Source organism: Copidosoma floridanum, unplaced genomic scaffold (assembly GCF_036245765.1).
Source record: "Copidosoma floridanum isolate Cflo_tuat_1 unplaced genomic scaffold, Cflo_Japanese_pri ptg000019l, whole genome shotgun sequence".
NCBI lineage: Eukaryota > Metazoa > Arthropoda > Insecta > Hymenoptera > Encyrtidae > Copidosoma > Copidosoma floridanum.
The window spans coordinates 490,303-515,093 of NW_028321896.1; the positions used below are offsets into that span (position 1 = coordinate 490,303).

Sequence of the window (24,791 nt, forward strand, 5' to 3'; positions counted from 1 at the left end):
GCCGAAAACACCCGCTGTAAGTCTAAAGGTTGCGGTCGGCAGCAAACTTTTGACCATCGCGGCCAACGCTGGTTGTCATTCTTTTTATGTGAAATCACATTTGTTCGTATGGTTTTTTTTTTTTTTTTGAGTGGTGAGCCTAGGTGTTTTTTAGCTTGGTGAAATGTCTGTAATATTTCTATACATATTTCCTTTATTTTTATACTTTTATTCATCAAAAAGTCTTTGATAGCTTCAAAAACCACAAATACGTGTTTGCAATGAGCTGTTGGTCCCTTACCAGCAGCACACTCACACTGAGTATCAGAAATAATATTTAGAGGTGTAATTTTAATATTTACATTGTAAACAATAGCTTTTCTAAACTGAGAAGCAATTCGTGCCAGCAAAAATGTTTCATTCTCTTGATTTACAGCGCTTCTAAGACACAGCAAGTAATTATCATTGTACATTTTTTCTCCTTTTTCGTTATGAATCTTAACTTGTATTGAATTGAAATATCCTACATAAAAGTTATTTGGTAGTGATAAAGGATACGACGCATTCAAGTCTCTGTAGTTTTTAGGATCAGGGGTAATTAATGTATATTCTTCTTCAATTTCAGGTGTAGCCTTAATACATATTTTGTCGTAATCAATGAGCCTATAAAAAATTTATAATGATGAACCATCATCTTTCATAAACATTAAATACGCGGCAAACCTTTGCACTCAATCAGCCTTCTTCCCAGTTGTCTGTGCACTTCTTTTTTTCAGCTCCAGAATTAATTGTTTGTTGGTCCATTTTCCGTAGTTTTTACTACTACAGTTATCCATTGTGTAATGATAAAAATTATGAAAAATGGGGGACGGTGAAAGAAGCATCAAAAAGCTCACATAACTTGTATTGAATATTTAACAAATTACTGGTACTTCATGTAATGAGTAGGTTATATTTACATGTGCCAACTCTTGCTATATATGTGAAATGAACAATTATAACTATTTTTTTTAAATTATTTTTGTATATTGCAGTCTTTTTTCATACTCTGTATCTGTCTCTTGTATGTAAAAATTTAGAAATTTAATTTAGTTTAACTTTGGCGCTTTTTACCCCCATGCCCTCACGAGCGCCGCCACACGGCAGAACATCCCGCTCATAGAGGTTATTGCGTCTTTACACACCGAGCTGATGGCGTGATAGCAGATTTTGCGGAATAAGTAGTACTCATAAGTAATATATATCCCACAATCGCAAGACGCAAGTATATTACTTGCGCTATCAATTCGTACGCTCGCGTGTGTTGATGGTGCTTTTTTCTTAAAAACATAAAAATTGCAGCCCAAAAGTTGAACGACAAAATGGCCCTCACCATTACTCCGCGGACGAAGCAGAAAATAGCTATCGTGATGAGCATTTCGAAAACGGTGTTTCATTGGGGCTTCATTCCTGCGGTGTTGTATTTAGGTTAGCTTTGCCAAAATATCTCTAAAATCTCTAATAGACGAAAAGTATTGTAATTTTTATTCATGAAATAACGTGTAATCATTGCCTTTCAGGTTTTCGTAAAGGTGCAGATCCCGGTATGCCTGAACTGTCATTTATGAAGTGAGTAAATTTTTATAAAATTACTTGAATATTTTTACTCAATGAATTTTGATTTTATGCTTGCCATTACATTTTATTGTAAGCAAAACTGTATCACTGAAGATGAAAAAATATAACACAATTTAAAAAAAAAATTTTTTATTGTTACAGTTTACTTTGGCAGTAATAAAAGTTCACGTTTCCTTCAAGTGAGAATCCAAAGCATTTCCAGCAAAAGTGGCAGCTTCTTGTAAATTCACGCATTATGAGATTTTTTACAGTTACTGTTACTTTAAACTAGTACAAAATGTATATAGCTATGACGCGAAAGAAATTTTTATTGCATTGAATGTCGAATATTTGAGTGCAAAGTACTTGAAAATTTAAAGTATGTACAAAAAAAAAATAAAAGATTTAATTTAATGCATTTCTTACTCGTTATTTATGTTAGTTTCCATTGACAATTGTATATTTTTGATAACGTTGACATGATACAAAATTGGATTAAACACTTTTGTTTATGTATACATCGTTAGATTGCAAAATTAAGGTTTTTTTTAACACTGCTCTCGCTAAGATGAGAGCAGCTCGCCTTAAAGCCGGCAACCACTACCACAAATGTATGTGATAAACGTGTAACAAGCGCCTTTAACACGAGTCATCTGTAAAACCGAGCCAAGTGAACACCACGCGGTCATGCTGCGACGGACTATTTGTTATTTATTCAAAATATCCTTTAATAGTTGTTGTTCTGTTCTCGTTCGAGTTGTAAAGTGAAAGATTTGTGTTTTTTTCGTTGAATCGGGCCAGCACAACTGTGCTTCACAACAGAAATCGTAAGTAAAATCTTTCTAACCTGCATTTGACAGGGGGAGAGAGCGCGCACACGATTGTCAAGTAGTTTTACCGATTATCAGATTTAAAAGGACATTTAAGTACCTTGAGTTTATTTTGAATCTTAAAAACACTCGTGTTATTTTCGTTTTCAACTTTTTAAGAATAGTAATTTTTTCGTCGTTATGTGGCACCATATTGTGTCATGACTGCAACTCCATAACTTTCTCCTATTAATAGATTTTTATAAAATTATACCGATCAATTGCTTTGGTTTTTAAGTGGTGTACGACTAAAGTTTTAACAAAATTTTATTTAATTCACAGATGTCTGTCGTGTCGACGCCATACAGCAGTGTATCTTCTATTTTAAAAAGTTCTGGTGCAAGAACTTCTCTAATTAGGGCACAAAAAAAGATAAGCTTCAAGTTACCTAAAAACTTGAAAGTTATCCTTACGAATTACGAAAATGGGTGCAATCGTCAAGAGTACCAAGATACAATTTGTATCATCAGAGACACAAGTATCAAGGTAAACTGTTGATTAAATTTTTTTTTAACTTAAGAAGAAATGAGTCTTAATTTTTTTTTTTTTTTCATAGTAATGAACAAACTTAAAAATTTTAATGATCTTAAGCATTATAAAAATAAATTAATGAATTTTAGGAGTATGATCTGCTCGAATTTTTGAGTAGTCTTCAAGAATGTGTGTCAATGCTAGGCAAAAATCACAAATTTTTGATTGAAGCTATGTTGAAAATCAATTGGACCAGTCGATCTTCCGAAGTTATTGCCAGTTATAAAAAATTCATCGAAGATTTAATGTGTATACACATTTATCATTCAAAACTAATATTTGAAAATCTTGTTAACCAGTTTAAATTGAGTGAGTATCGACTTAATATTTTTTTCATCTCAAAAATAATTTAAGCAAACGATTTTTTAATACAACTTTTGTTTTTGTTACATAGCTGAAGATGGTGATACAAAATGGTGTGAAGGAAAATGCCCAGAAAAATATTTGACAAAATCCAACCATGTGCACGATTTGTTAAAAAAATTTTTAAGGATTATACCAATGTATGCTTAAAATACAGTTATACATTTTGAATTAGCTATAACGTTTCTTAATCTGTTACGTAATTTTAGGTCGATAGAAATTTTTCTTCAAACTCTGGAGTTCCACTATCCTCGTACTAATGAAGGAATATTAGTTGCAGAACAGTATCAGTTTTCATTAATACAAATTCTGAGCTATGCACCCCAATTACGAAAAGAAATTCTTGGTCTCATTATTAGAAAGTTAGTTTGAAAATATATAATTTAAATCCGTACATAGACTTTTATTTTACAACGGTATGTAAAAAATAAAAATATTTTTCTAGGCTAACAACTTTGGATGTAACCATTCCTCCCTCGGAGATACTTGCCTATGATGAAAATACCGATGATGATTACGATGATGACGATGAAATGTTCGACATGGACGACGCGAATGACAAAAATAATAGTAAGGCCTTTAAAGATACAGAATTGAAACATCCAGATGCTGGAATATTGGACGTGTGCATGGAGCAGATATTCTCTTATGTATATGACTGCTGCCACGTCGATGGACAGTTACAAATTGAATCGATAAAAAGCATCTACAATGATTTATTACACAACTTTGAAAGGATAATTTTTACGACACAGTCCAGTCATCACGTTCAGTTTATAATGTTCTACCTTTGTAGCTTCAAGACACTAGTAGCAGAAACATTTATCAGACGCTTATGGCAGGCTGTATCGAGTCCTTCTGTAATTACTCCAGTTAGGCAAACGTCTGTGGCTTATATAGCTAGTTTATTAGCTAGAGCAACGTATTTACGAATCAAGTGAGTATTTTAAAACGCAACTGTCGTAAAAATTGTAATAATGTGTTTGTAATAGTTAAATGATGTATGTTCGAAATTCCGTGAAATGCATAAAATCAGTACCATTGTAGTTTTGTTATTTATACTAAATTTTGAATTTAAATTTTAGTTTGATCCAAGGCGTGCTCTCGGAAATAGTTTCATGGGTGCACAGTTACATAAGTTCACAAGATAGCGTCGAGTCCGCAGATCCCACAGCTCATGCTCTTTTTTACTCCATGTGTCATGCAATATTTTATCTCATAGCCTTTAGACATAAGGATTTGACGGAAGGAAAAAAAAGTGAGTCGTCAAGACAAATTTTACGAAATTGAAATTGACAATATTATTTTATTCGAATTACAATATCCTTGTTTTTCAGATCTACTATTCCTGCAAGAACTCAATATCACAAAAATAGTCACAAGCAGACTGAACCCGCTGAAGTTCTGTCAACCAGCCGTCGTGCAGAACTTCGCCGCAGTCACGAGAAAGTACCAGGTAGCCTACTGTTACACGGTAATCGACCGAAACTCGCGGAGCAATTTACCAGTGCTGTATAACACGAACTGCACCGTTACTGCGCTTGAAACCTTCTTTCCGTTTGACCCGTATCTTTTGCCGTTAAGCGGACGTAGGATAGCGCCTATTTACAACAGCAGTGCCAATGCAATGAACAGCAACGCTACCGACTCGAACGCTGCGAAAGACAAGTCGTGCGACGAGAATGACTTTATGGATGACAGCTTCCTGTCTTGCAGTCCGGAGCCAAAAAATCACATAGACAAGTTCTCGTACAGCACTTCACCGGGTTTCATGTACACTTGATTGCGCGTCCATGGCGATTAATGGGGTTTTGTTATCCGGGAATAGTCAAGTATTAACGAATCGTTTGTTGCCTATTTTTATATTTTGTATTTACAATGAGGGCAAGACTCGGACTTACAGCAAACATGCGATCGTTCGTTTGATCGCACCTGCAATACTAAACATTTAAAAAAGACTATGTATAAAGTACCTACATAACAAGATTAAGGCTTAAAAATTTATATACACATTGTAATGGATTTTTCTGTTCTTTTCTATCTTGAACGACGCAAAAGAAACATTACTGTCTTGTTATTATCGAAACTCGAACTTATGTACATAAATATTGGCGTACAAAAAATTATTGACGGGTCCTTAGCTTAAGTAAACAATCGTCATCGAAGAAAAAAATACTTTTTGTAAAAACAAATAATTGCACGCTTGGGTTCGTTTCGAACAATGTAATCCCAACCGATCATCGTAACATAAGAGCTCGGCGAATTCGACTCGTTCGTGATGAATCAAAGTATCGTCGATTCTTCTTGCTGTTTGAGTAGAATCGCCAGCGCTTCTTCCAGGTTTTCGGGCAAGTGATCCAGGAGCATACGAGGCATTACTGACAGCTCCATAAACTCCTCCGGGAGTGCCCAGCGCATTTCGAACTGTTTCTCTTTGTTTTTTTTCCTGCGGAACAGATAAACGAATTACGTGTATCCGCGAGAGTGTAAATATACGCCATGATTAATTATTTATTTACTTTACTATTGATATTTACTTTTTTTTCTCCTTCGATGCTGGTTTACACTTAGCTATGTGCAGTATCCTGCCTGCTGTGTACAGTCTGACCTTGGAGTATCTCCTTCTCGTGACGTCTCTTTCTAAAATTGTCGTCTCCTGAAAACAATGCCTCAGTTGAATAGGTAACTTTACTTTGAAATAAGCGTTTCATACGTTTGCTGTACAAATTTTTTTCTAGTTTGATCCAATTTAAGTCGGTTTTTTTTTTTTAACTGAAAATGATTTTTTCTTTCCTTATAGAACAATTTATTTTTAAAAAGACATGCATAGTAATACTGTGTATGTATTGGGCCGTTGAATAAAATTCTTATTCGAAAAACTGCATGCTCATTGCGTTGGACTTATTTTGATGTTTGAGTAACTTTACGTGCTTGAAGAAAATTTCGAATTTGATTGCATAGTTATTTATGAACGTTTTAAGAAAGAATCGATCGTTTTTTAAGTACTGATTTTTAAAAACTGTGTAAATTATCTAATGCGCTTCTATATAAATGTTTGCTACAGAATATTACATGAAAATGTGAAATTTTTTACTTGTTTGGTCTTAATCGCAATAAGTGCTTCCATACCGTTTCTCGCATCGAAAGCGAATCGGAGAGTAGTGGCAGCTGTCCTGGAATCGAATTCATGGTGTTGCCATTTCTCCAGGTTCTGTCTAGATCTCTGTCAGGAACTCCAAACAGCATGTAGCCAAATCCGTTGAGAACAACTCTGTACTGCATTTAAAAAAAGAAATATATATTGTATATTATCATTCACCTTGATTTATTTAACGTATTATTCACTAAACACTCATGCTTACTCTAGTCAAAAAAAAATTCCATAGATTTACCAACATGTGTTAAAATTTGATTAACCTAATAACAAATTTACCTTTGGAAGCTTACAAGCTTGTAATGTGATCAACAGCGACGTTCGAAAATTTTCCGTACTATCCACACTGAGTCTCATCACTAAATCGTCCCCTAGACCGATGGACAATACAAATTCCTCGGTCACTCTTGCAGCTTCCCTACTAAGTAGTCCAGCTGCAAGAAAAATTTTTTTTTCACTTAAACCACGTAACAAATTTTACTTATATAGCCACTCCAAATAAATCACGTGATGATATAAGCATATCAAATTTTTAATTTTCAAGAACGCGACACTTAATAATTTCATGAAAAAGTTAAAGTTAATTGTAACTAAAAAAATCCTTCAAAAAATTTTGCGACTCAATTTCGATATTCTTATAAAAAAATATACAAATTTCTTGAAAACTCGGAGAACTTTTTACATGAATAATTATAACTTTTTTAATTACCAAATTAAGTTTTTGAAATACATGCTCTACCGTAACAACACCACAAACTCTCACGAGAAACGGTCAAGCTCATCGATTTGTGACGTACCTGGCGTTGCAAAAGCGTACACCCTGAGCTTAGGATAGCGAGGTCGGATCAATGTACCCAATAATACTGCTAGTCCAGCACCCAAGCTGTGACCTGCAAAGAAAATCACGATTTTTTTGCCAACAATTTAAGAACAGAGTTGAAATAATCATGCCCGTAGCTTATATCTACCTGTAAGCGTGAGATCGTAATGAGGATACGTTTCGAATGCCCTCTCCAGTATTTTGTACTGATCAAGCTGCCTCAACAGTACTCTGGCTCCTAGGATCATTCCTCTGTGTGCCTATAAAACAAATTAAACTTCCTCTTATTTCCATGCACAAATCAAGACTAAATCGTTATACAATCTAGTACAACGTAATTTGCCGCGTGACAAACTGAGATAGAGTTTCGTGGTATTTTTCTCGTAAATTTTTTTTATTTATTTATTCGGTTGTATGAGATAAAACAAGATTTGCCATTAAAAAACTAGTTAAATTTACTCGGAAAAAAATGATACGTCACTTACAGTGCCGTTAGACCGGGATTAGCATAACAAGAAAATGTCAATGATCAACGTAAGAAAAAAAAATGAATCTGTTGCACACCATGCTGCCGGTCGGTAGGCCCTCGGTCTCGAAAGAGTCGGAAGCTGCGGCGATGTCCGTGATGAGATCCCTGAGGGACAGCGAGCCTCTAATGACTACGACGATGCTAGACGTTTTGTGATCGGCAAGCACGCAAAATGGTATCTACAACAAAAAGATACATTACTTTACAATCGTGCAACCGGTTATCGACTCGTTAGACCGTCGATCGGCGTGCGCGATTTTTTTTTATTTTTTATATATATATATCTACGAATTGGCGTCCAGTGGAAAATCGATGTTACCTCGCACAAGTGGTTCCGGAACGAAGCGAACAGTATGTCGTCCTCCGAGAATTGAGAGAGCGTTTTCACACCGGCCAGACTGCACATGCAGCAGTTGTCGTCCAGTACAACGTTGCGTTTCCTCCTTTTTTTTAAACAATATAGTGAGATGTTGCAAGTACTTATGGTTAAATGTGAAGATGTACTGTTCTTTTGTAGCACCCAACGTTTTGAAATTGTTGTTTTCAAAAAATAAAATGTATTTAAATAACATTGTATAAAAAATGTAAACACGTTGATAAAATGTTAAAAGTGCTGGATTTAATTGGTGGACTATACTGGTTTATAACAGCTTTTGGCAATATTAATATATTACTTTATTTATTTAGATGTAACATCACTGATTGAAGCCACGTAATACATAAGAATTATAACAAAATGCTAAATGGGAAATATTTCGAAAAATAATTTTTTTTCTTCCAATTTCTACTTTCAACGTTATTTGTCCATAAAACATATACTTTAAGCAGTATGCAAAACCCTAGAAAAGAGCCTTGTGAGATTTTCAAATGGTCATGGTTTTTTACAAAAATCCAGATAAGACTATAGGGATCTATGTGCGAGTTGTAAAAAATAAAAAAAAAATTTACCGTAAGCATGAGCAACAGGTCATTTCGCGCAAGAGGCGAAAACAGCCGGTACACGCGTGCCTGTAGATGACGTAGAGCCAGCTGTAAGAGGCGATCGATAGTCGCATGTAGTGGTGAGCCCATTCCAGTGACATCCACGATGGTGCGTTTGCAAATATACTGATGCCATCTGTAAATTTAGCGATTTTTATTTATTTAATTTTTTTTTGCATTTTTGTAATATACTTAAATATACACGTATTTTTTTAAGCAATTAAAGTTAGCTTTAATTAAACTTTTTTTTCAGTCAGTTTATTGTTACCACTGTTAAAAAAAGAAATTCTGGAAACTCTTTTTTCTTAATTTTTCATATAGAATAATCTATCGTTTTAGGTTTTCCTACGGATTTTGCGTAATCGTACCTTTGATGTACCAAAAGTTTGTTGAAATTATTCGTTATTTGAGTTTACGAATAAAATTATGTTTATGAAACAAAATAATTTAGCATACAAGTATCAAAAATACTCTGAAAAACCATTTAATATCAAGTAAACATAATTGAAATTTTATTTCAATAACCAATTTATTAAAAATAAATTATTGAACTGTACTGTTTTAAATGATGTAGTGTCTCACTATTACATATTTGAGGTGAGTAAAAGAAAAAAAAATTCCTGAGACACCAAAGACATCGGGAGAAATTTTTAGTTACGGTAGCACGGAATAAGAAGAAATTTCGTGAGTTTTTGAATTTCTAAAGTCACATAATAAAACGTAAGACACTTTAAAGATAAGTAAAATATTTGCATCACTGAGCCAGTTGTTCTTTCGGCTGATTTTTTTTTTTTAGCAACTTAATGAAGATTTATTCCAAAAAGCCATTACTAATATATTGTTGAAATAGTTACTGTACCAGAAGTGTATTTGGGTCGCTCGAAAATATTTAGCCTTCTGAGTTCGAGGGTCTCTCGCTTTTGCCGGACCCGCAACAGGATGCATCCTGCCATTACGTCAGATGGTACCAGATCAGTTCCTCGAAATAATGCACTAAGTAAGCCTGAAAGAAATTTTTTAGTTTGGACTTTGTGTGTGTATAAGAGTTTTTTTGATGCGTATCAATGCGTTACATGTGATTGAGCAAAAATTTATTTGACCATTGCAAATCGACAAAAAAAAAGATAAATAAATATGCTTCTTCGTACAAAATCATACATTTCAGAGTTTAACGCGTTATGCTAGAAGAATAAATTTTTGTCGAATAATAAAAACAAATTTTATTCTTTTTAATATTAAGAATCGTCAATATTGACGATATAATTATTATGACGTTAAATGTACTCATACCATCAGAGATATGGGTTGCTTGGCTGAATTATTAAATCTGTTTCTTTTAAATCTATTGAATAATTGGATAGCAGTCCTATAATATGATGATAATCCGGGTCGTAACAGACTATTTTAGACGATATGCAAAACCAAAAATTTTGATGTTGCTGAAATTCTTAAATGTTTTTTAAACATCCCTCAACACAAAACTTGAATATTACAGCAAATCATTCAATCAGCATAAATAAATATTTCAAGTCTCGTGTTTCTCAAAAGTATACAAATGTCACTATGCTTTAAACTTTTTCTTTTTTTTAATACGCCAACTATCTGCATGGAAAAAACAATAACGTCAATCATAAAAAGCGAAGTGAAAAAAAAGACAGGATAAAGCACTCTTTGAACTGCCAGTGTGTCGTTACTTAAGGTATATTTAAAAAGTGTGTTTTCTGTCTACCAAACGCGGCGGATGCACGTATATGTACCTATATCTCACCAGCAACATGTTCAAAAGTCTCGCTGGCGCTCTCGTCACGCCTCATCCACCAGAAGAACTTGCAGCGCCTCAACCAGATCTTGGATATCTTGACGTGCTCTATCGAGTCCTCGAGCTGCTTGTCCGTCAAGCCAAGGGAGCCCAAAGGATCGAAGATCAGAGCTAGTCCAAGTATCGTCAGGCCGATTAGCACCCAATCGAAGAGCACGAGAGCCTCCACCACTCCGGTCGTGTAGTGCTCCCGACTGCATTGCACCACGTCGCTGCACAGCCATACCGAGCCCAAAATGTTCCAGACTATTTCGGGCGCTATCAATAATATTCTGCAAAACGAAGCGGTATTTACCTATTGCTCTATTTTCCTATTTTTTTTATTTATTTATTTTTTTTTTATATCAACGTTATACCTAAAATTCTTCATTGGGTGGAATTTTTTCAGAATTCGTAGTAAAGTACAGCATTTTTACGCTATGCTTCGAGAGATTTAAATTTACTGTGTGAAAGTATAGAGAAACAAAAGTTTACATAATATAGTTATTGCAGTAAATCATTGGCATTTCAGAATTTCGTTTTATGAAATTTAAAACCAAATAATCTTTGATGGTTGTAGTTTGTTTAGGTGTTAATCAGTCAAAATAAAATTTTACTAAACGAATCTAAAAGTGATCAAGTCACAGGACAAAATAGTGACTATATTCAACTGATAACATGATATTACAATTTTACTCCCAACTCTCAAATTAATTTGATGTAGTACGTTTTTATTCAATGAATCGAATAGTTATTTATTAAAAAAAAAAAAAAATTGTATCCCTGATTAACTTGTGTAACCATAAATAAGTCATCATCCATCACTTATTATCTAGTCGCAATTTTATACATATAAAAACGATTTTCCTTTAACCACTAAATCATTCAACGGATGTTTAGCCAGTTATAAACACAGAGGGTGAACTATCATCCAGATGAGAATAAGTTATTTTCAAGTTTTACCCGTTGAAACGGATAGAAAAAAGAAAAAAAACTACTACAAAAGGATAATTTTCCGCGCATTAGTGCATATTTTATCAAAGCTAAGGTGTACACCGACAGGAAGGCTAGTTAGAGATATAGGGAAAAAAAAGTTATCACAAGCGTCTTACTTGAGCGTAAGCATAGGTTGTACGTAACGGCGGGCATAGGTGTCGGTGATGGAGCCGCGCGCGCTGTGATTTACTATGAAGAGCAGGAGAATCGTGACGCTACCCAATATAGCGAGCTCGCCCACGAGGTAGACTCGCACGAGATCGCCCCCCGATTTGCACCTCCACGTCTCGCCGTAGTACTTCCAGCAGGCTATTCCAATGAGTACCAACCTGTTTTCGGGTGGAGAGGAAAAAAACAAAGCGAATAATGCAAAGGGGAATAATGACAACCTTTTTTTCTGTTCATCATTGCAAACGAGTCGTTTATGCCGACGTGTATGATTTGCGGGTTGCGAGCAAAAAGTGTTTTGACGTTTAGAATGATGATGGTGATTTTTTTTTTGTTTCGCCAACAACAACGAGTCGTGCGTGAGGTAGGAGGTTACAAGTTGACGTTTTATTATTCGCACGTGTGTGCAGTTACGAGCTGTTTGTGGGCAAGTGAAATGTCATTCACGCGATCTGTCATAAAAATTGCAGTGATAGTTTTTTCAGAGTGCCATTTTTTCGTTTACTTTTATCGATCGTCACAGTGGCACTTAAATTGTTGATTATTACATGATGTCATAATTATTTACTTTGGAATAGCTTGATTTTTTCTCGTTTGGTATATAACTTGTGATATTTTGTAATTAGTGATGGATTTATTACCAAACAACCCTGATGAATATTTCGAATAGACCGGGATAAACGAGATCGTCCGTTGCAGTCAGCCATTTTCTTCCAAACAGCTTGAGGGCTGGCATTTTCCTAAAAATAAAACAAAAATTTAATTAATATCAAAAAGTTTTGTTTCAATTTCGAAAATTTCAGATCTACGACTCAACATTGTGGTTTGTAAAATATTTTTCAAGTTCCAAATTCCACCTCGAATTATTAAAAATGAAAAAAACACATAGTAAATTAAAATGTTTCCATTTTTATGTTTTAAGGTAAAATCTTGCAATACTTGTTGGTTTTTAATCGAGTTTTCAACATTATATAATTAAAAAACTATGAAATAAAAATTTGTAATCTCAGTATCAACTTTAACCCACGTACATTAACAAAATGTTACAAAAACTCACGTTGAAGAGATTCGATGAAGAATTTTCGCTATCAACTATTGAGATACCTAAAAGTACAGCCTTTACGAAAGCATAAATCGTTACATTAGTTGATTTGGTTGACATTAAAAGTAATAACGGTAGAGCAAAAATTCACACGCAATCCAGATTCTCGAGGAGTCTCATGGTCTCGTAATTGTCGTAAAAACCCATTCGTTTCAACCACTCAGATGTTTTTTTCATAATGCCCGCAATTGCTCAAGACGCCTATTGCGCAGAAAAGCAGAGGGAAGACTTATTGGGTTTCCAACACTCTCGGTGACTTTTCTTTACCCTCCGCGCAACTTATTGTACAGATACGGATTCCTTCAGCTACGTGCGTTAGGCAATTTTTTTCTGTCGCAACCACTTTGTGCGAAACTTCGTCGGATCAAACGAACGGTATATAGCACGAATGACAAGGAAAGAAAAATACATCGGTTGATGCGCTGTATGATACAAAATATATACATAACTACGAGAAACTACGGCCTTTGTGCGCGTGCTTCACTTGCAAAGTGCGTTAAAATGTGTACATTTTTTTTCATACGTTGCACATCTCACAGTTTTCCTGGGAAAATTTTTTTTTGTTTTTTTCGTAATTTTTACCCGATTTCGGAGTATTTAATACTACGCTATAAAATCGAAAAACAATCAGCGCAACAAAATACCATTCGAAAGATGAAACGCCAAATTAACCGCCGCGTCACGTCTTCCATGTTTCGACGGACACTCGATCATCTCCGTCGTATGTTACGTACATATCATTGTCATCGTAAAAGCTACAACTACATAAGACTACCATGTTTTTCTCGAGTGCCGTTACAGCTGCTGCACGGAAAAACTAACTTGCAATCAGAGCCACAAATCACATGGATTTTTGATAGTACATTTTCCAGCAACTGTTACCACTACATTGCCTACAAAATTATATACGAGGTGAGTTTTGTAATACCTGGCGACGTGTTTCATTCGAGCAATTATGTACTCTTTATTATCGTGGACACGAAAAAAAGCTTGGACTACATCTTCTAAGTGTATAGCATTTACGAGCGTGCAGTGATCGCAAGGGTTCGGCCGAGTTGTGGGTTTGATTGAAGTAATTACGAGCAGTAAAACGATTTCGTGCACTCGACAGATTGATTTTTATTGCTGGTATAATCGTGGTTTCAAGTACTAAGGACAATATCGTAAAGTTAAAGAATGAAATTTGATTAAAATTTTTTGTGATTCTAGTTTGTTAATTTGCGATGATTTATTGTTCTTCGCTTCATTTTTACAAGCTGGGTCTCCGCAAACTATAAATTGTAATAAAAATACCAAGTATTGTTAGTAAATTGCTATAGATTATCCTTTGTTAAGTACATTTTTATTATTAATATTGTTATTACTATTATTGTTAATTTAATTTACTAATTATAATGAATTGAATGTATTGAAAGATGTGTTTTTTTGTAAGTTCGAACGATAAAGCTGTGTTCTAAATTATTCAAAAAAAAAGTTAAACGATTTAGTGCAAATATTTTCTTTGGCGGTGAAATATTAAAAAGCACGCATTCTCGAAAAACGAGTTGTCGTTCGATAGTACAAAATCCGAGAAATGACAAAGAGTACGTATTCGCGAAATCAGAAGAAGCATGTACAGAAACGGAAGTATAAAGAAAGAACAGTGGAGGTTCGCGTGCATTTGTTAGATACGCACAGTAGTAATGCGTATGTGCACCCATAATAATGTAACGGCTTTCTCTCTACGCATCTTCCTCCCGGAAACGCAGCGAGCATTGCCTCCTTGCGCTCCAGTAAGCTCGACGCTCGCAGCCCTATTTTTTTTTGTAAATTTCTTCGTTTTGTTTTCAGTCGGCTCGATTTTTTCATGCGTACGAGTGCTTTTTGTTACCAATTTGTTACGCTTAACGGGATATGGGTACACGACATGCGTTTGACTGCTCCATGTACAATTAGTAGGGATGCAAGAAAATAGTTAATAAGATTTTGGTAAGTGAAGTGATTCAATCCATAAATAAGAGACGCGAAAGATGTATATTGTTACCAATAAGAACATAGACTAAAAATACTGATGGATTCAGAATACCCATACACAGACAAATACCAAGAGATTGCGATTCGATGATAGAGACACGTGTGGGTAGATATATGTATTATGAGTAACTGTACGAAGCTTAGACTAGAGGAATGAACACGGACAAATTGTCAAGTCACCGACAAAGATACGATAAAACGGAGTGATTCCAATAGTCTGGCAAAAAATTGTTGAAGCAATTCATTCGTGGCTGACAGTTCGATGTTTCTTACAATTTTAAAAACAAAATTCACTTGCACAACTAAATTCCGATTGACCTAAAAATCTTATGATAACAAGAAATCACCCAACAGGATTTCAATTGAGATAGTTTGAGTAATATCGATGTAATTGAGCATGTTGTCCATCAAACTTTAAGAAAAAAAACAATTCACCTCACTATGGGAGACCAAACTGATGATACATAACTGAAAGGAATAAAAAATAAAAATATTCTATCGAAAAATAATCATAACTTTAAAAAAAGGCGTGGAAAATTTCCGGTGGCATTGCTAGCTCAAGTATAACGCCTTTCAGGTAACAGGTAGGCACAATGAGTCCTCGATCTCGTACAAGGAAAGTTGCACGAGGAAAGATTATATGGCTAGCCCTACATCACATCTTAAGAATCCAATAAGAGACAAAAATATGATACCAGTTGCGTGTGAGTTTTTTTTTTTTTTTTAATAAAAGTTGCTTTGACGATCCTATAATACAGAGTAGTGCGTAACAACTCGCGGGATTCCCGTAAGATCACAAGATGAGGCATCTCATAACAGGTCTCGAAATAAAATGTATGAAAGGTTTGCATCTGCACCACAGTTTGTATCACCGATGCGAATGCGTGTTGAAGAATGCTGCTGTTAATGAAAATTTTTGCTCTCTATCAAGTTCTCTAGCAAAAAAAAAAAAAAAAAAAATTCACCCACCTAATTGGCATTTTTCTGTGTTCGCTCTACGATATGTAAGGATCAATGGATACATTAATTTATATTTCATGAGACCCCTACATATTTACCTGGCGATTCATTATCGAGGAAACTCGATCGCAGCAGCGCTAAAATTTTTTCGCATCGCAGCAAAAAATCAATACCACAGACACCAATGACGATCGGTGCATCTGCATTTTCACGAAGAACAAAAAAATATCAGTGCCAACACTAAAACCTGCTCACATACACACGAGTGTTGTTTTTATTCGTAAAATGGACTCATCACATCACTTTTCCCTCCAAATTCACTTTGCACGAGTCTCGCCTCCTCTGGCAGATGCACGTACAGATGTACATGCGGTATGTACATCCGCGTGTATGAGTCGCACTCGAATGGACGTGCGTGAATCGTTCGAGCCCATCGAGCAAGTAAAGTGATGTATTATTCACGAGGCCTCGGTAGGGCCGTCGCACTGCTACGCTATACAACTGCTTCGATTTTCCTTTCGTCGAGTACGTCTGACTCACGTGACTCTGCTACCGCGGCTGAGTGAGAATCATTTCAGTGTGTATTTTCACACAATGTGGATGATGTGTGACATGGACGACAACGCTCACTTTTAAGTGACCCTTGAAATAATATGCCTCTGGTTTCGTAACCGTCTTATCGTTATTAGTAGGAGCTTCTTCGTTGGTAATTTTGCTCACTTTTGCGCTAATGATGAGTATTTTTTATTTTATTTTAAACTATCATTGGTTGCGTAACGTAAATTTCCAGTATTTTATTTTACTTTTTTAATTATGCACTCAATAAAACATAACAAGAAAATCAATAATGCTATGTGTTTTTACATAAGGTAACAATTCGAGTATTTCATTTTGTTATTTAATATTTACACTACAATTTAATTATTTCTTTTCCAGTACTTGTATTTTCTTAAATTTTTTTAAGGAAAAAGCCTCTTTATCTAAGCTTTGTCGTTACAATATTTGTGAGTTTCAATTATGAATTACAAAAATTGTATGCCAGTAAAAATTAAACATTTTTTAAAATATATGTTGTACATCACTTTTTTACATAGTTTTGTATTTTAAAAAATTAATCGATTATAAGAAATAAACAAAGAAACAAACCAAAAAATGAAAGAGATTTTTTCAGTATCATCTAGTCACTTTTCTTTGTCACAGCGTTTAAACAAAAGTAAGTGTATGCACATTTAAATAAGTATAATAGCTAAATCATTCAATGAAGATTGAAAAAAGTACAGTTTTATAGTCAAATTTTAAGAGAAATTCTGTAAATTTTTGTTTCTATTAAACGTGATGTTTTTATAATTATAATCTACGTTATTATAACATACACAAAAATATATTTAAAAATTGTATCCAAACAATTTCAACTTATTTATAAGTCAAAGTATCACACATCGTAATTCCAATCAACGCATAACATATAACTAAAGTATAGGATTTTTTTGACAACAATTAAATCTTAGCCTTTAATTTTACTAAAGACTTCTACGTAGTATAAAATTTCTAAAGAATAACAAATACTACTTAAGTAACCGTTAATTGAAGTAACAACGGTCATAAAAAATTAAACATAAAGGTACGTAGAAAAAAGGTAGTATAAGTATCTTGTTGAAGAGAATATGGGAAATAAAAAAATTGCCAATAGTACATCAATAACTTACCGAAAAAAACTTTTTTCATACGATTTACGTGACTATTAAAGAAACTTTTTATCTCTATCTGCTCTTTATATAATTTCTCTACCAAAGTGTTTATTTTACAGGACTTATCAATGGTATGATTGATCTAAATATGTATTAGACCTAAGTAGATTCATTGATTAATAGTATGTAAGAACCAACGATTAATATTATCAGCGTAGGACATAAAATTATTTATTTTAGCAGCAGACATGAATATTTAAAACTCTCTTAGAAAATTTAAATCCATAAGTATAATAAAACTGTCTATTTTTGTATAAAAACCACACCCAAGAAAGTATTTCTTTTAATTTTAAATAATTGATAGGGACAAAACAAGTACTGCCCGCATTTTTTAATTTTTTTGTAATTTGTTTACAAAAAAAATACAAATTAACTATTGAGATAATTGTAATAAGGTTAACCAGTAGTTGCATCTAAAAATTTTAACATTACACTGAGCAGTAAGGAATTCCAAACATTTATTCAATAATTGGCGTCCCATCTTACAAGCTCTTTGTCTCCATTAAATCAGAATAATTCAGTTAATCTTCGAAAACTCAGAAGCTATCGGCACACCAAGGGATCAACCAACAACATATCACGTATTTTTTCATCTATGGTTGACTTTTCGTGCATACGAAGTGTGTATAGTAACGGGGCCTCCCGACTCTTGCACGGCATTGGTATTACTTATAAGTATTATGTATCGAAAACCTGTTGCTGCGCTCGAGTGAAAGTTTCGCGCGTCTATGCATGTGTCCCTATGTGTATACATATACGCGCATGCAATACGTGCGTATCGATATACGTATAAATGTACAAAATCGTGAGAAATACCAATGTGCACGAGGTAGGTGTCCGTAGGTGCACCTGCCATTATTATTTTTGGACACACTCGCTGGATGTGTTACGCGTGGAGAAGAATGATGCGAATAATTGATGATCTCTTTCTTGCGTTTACTCAAGTAAACAAGTGGCTTACAATGGCCACTATTAAATCAATCTTAGCAATATATACATATGCATCGGTGTACCATTTAAATGGCTGCGAGAAGGTAAAAAATATGCTTTCACGCGGGACAGGCGAGAGCCCGATGAAGCACGTTGACATGCATACATTATATTATACACGTAAAATCCTGAAAAGTGTGTCAGGAGTAGATGAACGATTCTACTTTGTGCCTAGCAATTCGCTTCGGTAATTTTTTTGTACTCCTCCGGAAGTATGGTTTTTCTCTCGTTTCCATTTCTTTTTTCCCCCCAAGGGACATTATCGAAACTCAGAAATCAGACTTTACTCAAGCACTCGATTATTTCTCTTTTATATACAAGAAAATAACATTAACAGCCAAAGTTTTGTGATTGTCTATTTCCGGGTATGGCAAAACAATTTTACTCCACAGATGCGTTAGATAACGATGCAATGTCTCGGTAGTCCACGAAAATGGTAATATCGCTCGGAAATTCGGATGCAAGTTTTATCGTGCATTCGCATGAACAACAAACAAATTCCGTGTGCCGATTTTTATACCGATACGCCGCGTGTAGGTAGCAACTGTGCAGTTGCGTAAGGTATAACGCACAGCACACTGGTATAACATGTGCGCGAGTCTACCCGAGCCTGCGATTAATGAATACCGTGCGAAAACTGCGTGTACGATTTATTACTTCGGTGGACTTTCCGAAATTTAGATCACTCGAAACTCGAATCTCGAGAAAGTTAGGTGTAGAACCCCCCAAAAAAAAAAAAAAAAAAAAAAATTAGGTCGCAACGTTGGTTCTGTGAAGTCGGTCACTCGTTTGGTTTGAATGTTTTTAGCATGACGAGGCACCGAACAGGTTCCGCTGAAGCGGACGAGATTCGCGAGGCAGACTTACACCGATGAACCGACTACCTTTGAGCGCATTGTAGTGCAGGCGTGTTGCTGAAAAATCAATGCTAACCCACCCACTTTGTCGGCTCCTTGGTTCTTCGAAAAACAAATTAATAAAAAACTAAAAACCTCAATTTTCACAACCAACCAACGGCCTAGTGCGTAACGGTGCTTCCGGCGCAAAAAAACCGCTTTCGCTTATGAATATTCCGCGTGTGAGGAATAAAACTACATAACGCGTTTGTTTTTACCGCAACTGTATACGTGAAAAGTGTCGTTGTCGGATGACAAGAAAATAGAAAAAAAGTCGCTCGGCACGAGCGTTTTGGTTCCCATTTGTTCGCGTGCAACTGGTAATTAAAAAAACACGCGATCATCATTTGATGGAGGAAAAAAAGGGAAAAAACGGATGGCAAATTCGTAACGTTAGGCCGGGGAATTGTTATTTTGCTTCTCGTGTGTCTCGGTTCATTATCCTCGTGCATCAAAAGGTGTACGTAAACATGGAGTGCAGGAATTTCAAGGTCAGCGAGAAAGAAAAGAGAATTAAATTTAAAAAAAACAGTCAGAATGTATTCAGTGAGCAAGGAATTTCGATTTTCGTGGATTTGCTTGTTGTTGTGCGCTGCGAAATTTGCCGTTCGGAAGGCTAATCTGTCGCGTAAGCACATTTTGGTGGCCAACGGACCAAATGGACAGCAAATCAAGGGGAATTGCTTTCGACACTTAATGCCCTGATTACCAGAGTCGCAGCAGTAAAAAAATCGTTAAATCTCCGACACAGCTATTTTCTTGTTTTGTGTTTTTATGTAACATAATCGTTTCGTGCTTCGTCTTTGCTTCGATTGTTTGTCTCTGTTGTATTTCGGTCATGTTATCTGAGCAAACCTTTTTTTTCCGTTTCGCCCCTCCGTTTGCGAGAATGAAAAACCAGAAACTCGCGTTTTCGGTGAAACTTGTGTCAACTTGGCTTTCCTTTTTTTTTTCTCACGCGATTGCTCCAATTTCGCTTCGTAAGGAACTTTCTTCGAAGTATAGCTGATTCCCGTTTTTAAATTTCACTCTTCTCAACTAGAGACACATGTCTGCATGTATATATATACGCATCTATGGAGAGTAAGTCATTGTCTAGCGTAGACGATAATTATATGACCAGCTGAATATCAATCAAGTATTGCTTTCACGAGAAGAAAATTTTATTCTCTTCCTTTGATGAACTTGTGAGTGAATTTTGTTTCAAACAACAAAGAGTTTAATCATCAAGTTTTCCGAACACAGCCGCTAGTGCACATCTCATGTCTATAATTTACTTTGCCGCTATCCTCAATGCCACACAGTTCGTAGGATATAACATACAATCCTTTGAAGTTGAACCGCAATCTGTACGCTGTGCGAATTTTTTAAAATCATCCTTTTTTCGGTGGACTTGCTTGCGCTTCGAGTTAGTATTTATATCCATCAGTATGTAGGTAAACGTAAGTATTAAGATTCTAAGCACGCGCCAACGGACCAACGTTATACGTGGCTCTCAATTGCGTGTCATTGATTTATTTGTATAAGATGGGCGAGAGAAAAGAGCGAAAAATTGTTATTCGGTGCATGCGTGACGGTTGACAAGTAAATTGTGCTTGGATGTTAATGGTTCCGGAAATGGTTTTCCCGTTTCTTGTATACTACATACGTGCTCTTTTTGTGTACACACGCAGTTAATTTTCATTGAGACAAAGTCTGATCATTCAAAGTATCATCAACCGCGTGAATAAAGTACGGGATGTAGGTACGTTAGATTCGAATATAATCTTGTTTTGTGTTTAATGTTTGCTAACAAAGCTAATTAAAATTTTTACTTTTATCAAATGCGAAACCAAATTCGCTATTACTTGGTTATTCCGCTTCCGCAAAGCATGAGTTACGTCGAGAGACATCAATCTATCCTGCCACCACAAAAAAGTGCGGTATCTACGTACAAAGGTTGCAAATGTTTGAAATCAATATCCTGCTGCTATTTACATTGGAAATCTAGAGAACACCTATGAATTCAAATCGGAAGTCTTACCTAATCGAGTATCACAACATTAAAAAAATTAAAAAATAAAATAGTAAAATAGTTTGTATACCTAATAATTTGAGTAAATAACTTATAACGTCTCAATCGATGACTTTAAAACTTAGTATATAGCTTAAGAATTTCTGAATCCCAGAAAAAAAGACTTATTCATGTTTGTATCGGATACGCCTTTTGACATTAACCTTTTTTTCTTCTGTAATTGGAGACAAACAAATAAAAGTGTGTTGATACGTATAAATACTTTAATAGATGAATTTAAAAAAAAAATTAAAAAACCAATAGGGCATTACACTTAATTTTTCCCTATAATGTTAACACGGCACAAAAAAAGATCGAACTGAATTACTGAATGACTAGTAGTCACGATTCAAATTTCAAAACTCAGTCAAATATTTAATTTGTTTAAACAACTAATGCCATACAAACTGTTACCATTACAAAAATTTCTGCCCACTGAAAAAAACACCATGAAAAAATGAACCAGAGCAGTGGAAGGTGCCTTTAAAATTAAGGTTAGTGACGAAGTAGGGATACACAAAGTAAAATTAAAAGTGAAAGTTTGAGCAGTGACAGTAACAAATAAGAAGCAAGCTGCCACGAAATTTTATACAAATCAAGTTTATCGATTTTGGTGGAGGACAAGACTTACCTCAACGAAGGTACATACACATGGTACCATGATTAAAACAGAAAAATTTGTTAGTTTTAGCAAATATAAGCATTCAACTTTACTTATTGCAATCACGTGTTGATTACTTTACAGATAAACTCGGAGACTTCAATGAGATGCAGGGAAGGCGATCAAGATATTGAAATACATGGAGAAACGGGAATACAGGGTGTAAAACCAACAGCCGAAAACAGCATCCACTTCGATGGATCCATTAAAAATAAATAAGTACTTTACGCGATACAACATTATCATCCAAAAAGTATTCTATTTTAAAAACATGTTTTTTCTTCGTTTTTATTTTATTTCCATTTATTTAATATAGGAAAACAAAAAACTTTTGATCAAAGTGATCCATCACTGAACTTTTAGCGTGTAATGTCTTAACAACGATCTCATTGTGCCGATTACTACTTTGACGCGTCACTTGGATATGATTAGATATTGCTTACTGTTCTCGAGTACCATGATTTCTCGGTAACGTTTCATCCTGTCGTCTCGTCGCAACGTTTCGCCTCGTATTGTATTTCAGAGACTATATGCGTCGAGTCAACGCATTTGGCATTTTCTTGAATCGATATAAACAAAAGTTTTATCCATACTACTAAAATACGTTTTATTGACATTATCGAAGGGAAAAAAAAAATTCTTTCAAAACGTAAATACGATCTTCCTTTATCGGAATTTGTAAAGCATTATCTTATGAAGTATTGTCTCAGTTTTGTGGAGGTAGTTTTATAGTCGACATTGGAATCTGAATCTATTAGTAAGGGAGCTCCATATAGAAAATTTTTTTCCAACCTTAATACAGTATTTATTCTGAAGATTCTTTCAAGCTAAACCAATCGCTGTAAATAAGCCTAAACAGAAACACACTTTGTTTGATTTTGGGATGACAAAAATCGGCAAAGTTCCCTTAAAATCCTGATTTCCAATACCAATAGACTCCTTTTAATTGAATACTCGATCAATCAAATCAAATTTCAAACAAAACAGCAGAACGATCATTTTACGACACCCGTTTTCTTCCAGCCACCCAACGTCATTGCGCAACCAATCAATTTCAGTACACGACGGCGCACAGCTTCACCGATCCACGCGTGCGAGCTTTCAATAATAATATTCCGCGCGATTCTCCACAGCCAGAAACCTCCGCGCGTAAGCAATATTCCATGAAACGACAGCCGATTCAACGGCTCCTCGGCTTGTTTGCGCATTAGCGCGAAAATCCCCTTCGCGCACACGCGAGCCATACAGGTTTTCGAGAAGCCGTCGTAATTGCACCGACTGGCTTTACTGGCGATAGCCTGCGAACGAACGCTGTTCGCTTTTTTCGCCTGGCAACGCGTGTTTTTTGCATCTCCGTCCGCGAATGTAGATGTCATTCAAGGTGAACACTTGACGTGTACAATTAAGATTTCATGACCGGTAAGAAAGAGAAACCGCGAAATCTGTGGGCTCAACGTCGAAGATTCAAATGCCGATTTCTTCTCGAGACGCGTAATTCGCAAAGTCAATACCCGCGCTGGGCTAACTGCCGGTGATTCAACGCAAGTGGATGATCGACCTTAATGCGGCTACGTACCGATTGCACAACCAGCCGAATTGAATTTCCATCGTCGCGAGAACTAGTCCACGGCGAGGAGCGAGCGATAGAAAGAAAAAGCAAGACCAGCCCCGTTGCGATAACTCACGCATGCACGCCGAGTTTGCTCGTTAACTCGAGCGAGGTAACGAAAAAGAGAGGAAAAAAAGAAAATAGGAAAAAAATAAAAAAATAAAAAAATAAAAAACGAAATGATCAATAAAGAGATCGGTATTATGGTCGTCGGAATCGGCCTACATAAAGCCAACCGAGCGTCTCTCACCGCGAGATATCTGCATGCGATTCCGGGGCTGCGCGCTTATGGCATATTACACCGCGTTTAAATATGTTACATATATGTGAGTGCAGCTGCACCGCGTGCACAAGGATCGGAGGAGGAGGAGGAGAAAGCCCCCCTCTCTTTCTCGGTTATAATTATACACTCGATCGGCGTAATTTTCGCTCACTCGTGCTCCCGGTCGTAATGCAACGATCGGCACACTATACGTATAACAAATGTATACACACTCGCGCAATTCTTGCACGTGCAATGCGTGTGCACATGTATTTAGGCTACGTGTGTCACGTTTGCATTTGGAGTCCACTCACCTGTTCCGGATTCGTGTGTGGAGCAGCGAGAGCGAGGACGTAATGTCACGTGTATATACAGGTATGTGTGTGAGCCTGCGAGTAGTTACGTCGACGCTGGGCCCTTTTGTGCCGATTTTAGCTCGAGGGCCGGTTTATTGCGGTCGCCGGCGACGCTGGACCGCGAGTGCAGCTCGCTGCGGCTGCTGCTTTCTTGGCGATGGTGATGGCTGCGGCGCTCTCGAGCGCTCCGAGCTTTTCTTGCATCTCTCGTGGGACTGAGCCGTCTGTCTTCTATACCTTAAGTCGACAACAAGCGAAAAATTTTCAAGCTTTCGTTGGTCCATTTTTTCGGTTCGTACGTATTTTTAAATTTATTATAACTGTTTGACTGTACTGGTGCTATTCATAAGTCATTTT

At 35.8% G+C, this 24,791-nt stretch overlaps 3 protein-coding genes across 5 annotated transcripts; 2 read left to right on the top strand and 1 right to left on the bottom strand.

Annotated features, from left to right (window-relative positions):
* The first annotated feature begins 1,150 nt into the window (after window positions 1-1,150).
* Window positions 1,151-1,952, top strand: Tom7 (translocase of outer membrane 7). Of its 2 annotated transcripts, XM_089593201.1 has the most exons (4): window positions 1,151-1,212; window positions 1,321-1,446; window positions 1,539-1,587; window positions 1,738-1,952. In XM_089593201.1, exons 2-4 carry the CDS (start codon window positions 1,341-1,343, stop codon window positions 1,751-1,753), a joined length of 171 nt encoding a protein of 56 aa, XP_089449327.1. In that variant the 5' UTR covers window positions 1,151-1,212; window positions 1,321-1,340; the 3' UTR covers window positions 1,754-1,952. The 2 variants fall into 2 exon arrangements, with proteins under 2 accessions (XP_089449327.1, XP_023245027.2); XM_023389259.2 differs by lacking the exon at window positions 1,151-1,212 and having other exon boundaries at window positions 1,219-1,446; window positions 1,738-1,951.
* A 283-nt stretch (window positions 1,953-2,235) lies between these two features.
* On the top strand, window positions 2,236-6,656 carry Tif-IA (RNA polymerase I-specific transcription initiation factor RRN3 homolog Tif-IA). 2 transcript variants are annotated; one of them, XM_014352883.2, is made up of 8 exons: window positions 2,236-2,402; window positions 2,727-2,930; window positions 3,065-3,284; window positions 3,370-3,478; window positions 3,548-3,700; window positions 3,784-4,275; window positions 4,424-4,596; window positions 4,676-6,656. In XM_014352883.2, exons 2-8 carry the CDS (start codon window positions 2,727-2,729, stop codon window positions 5,119-5,121), a joined length of 1,797 nt encoding a protein of 598 aa, XP_014208369.2. In that variant the 5' UTR covers window positions 2,236-2,402; the 3' UTR covers window positions 5,122-6,656. The 2 variants fall into 2 exon arrangements, with proteins under 2 accessions (XP_014208369.2, XP_014208370.2); XM_014352884.2 differs by lacking the exon at window positions 2,236-2,402 and adding an exon at window positions 2,525-2,568.
* On the bottom strand, window positions 4,615-16,127 carry LOC106639328 (diacylglycerol lipase-beta). Its single transcript, XM_014352882.2, has 14 exons — window positions 15,958-16,127; window positions 12,426-12,524; window positions 11,733-11,945; window positions 10,591-10,913; window positions 9,682-9,825; window positions 8,790-8,958; window positions 8,161-8,284; window positions 7,877-8,020; window positions 7,461-7,572; window positions 7,290-7,382; window positions 6,772-6,926; window positions 6,468-6,614; window positions 5,876-5,994; window positions 4,615-5,784 (listed from the first exon to the last, which is right to left on the bottom strand). The coding sequence occupies exons 2-14, from the start codon at window positions 12,518-12,520 to the stop codon at window positions 5,622-5,624; spliced, it is 2,001 nt and encodes a 666-aa protein (XP_014208368.1). The 5' UTR covers window positions 12,521-12,524; window positions 15,958-16,127; the 3' UTR covers window positions 4,615-5,621.
* Window positions 16,128-24,791: the final 8,664 nt, after the last annotated feature.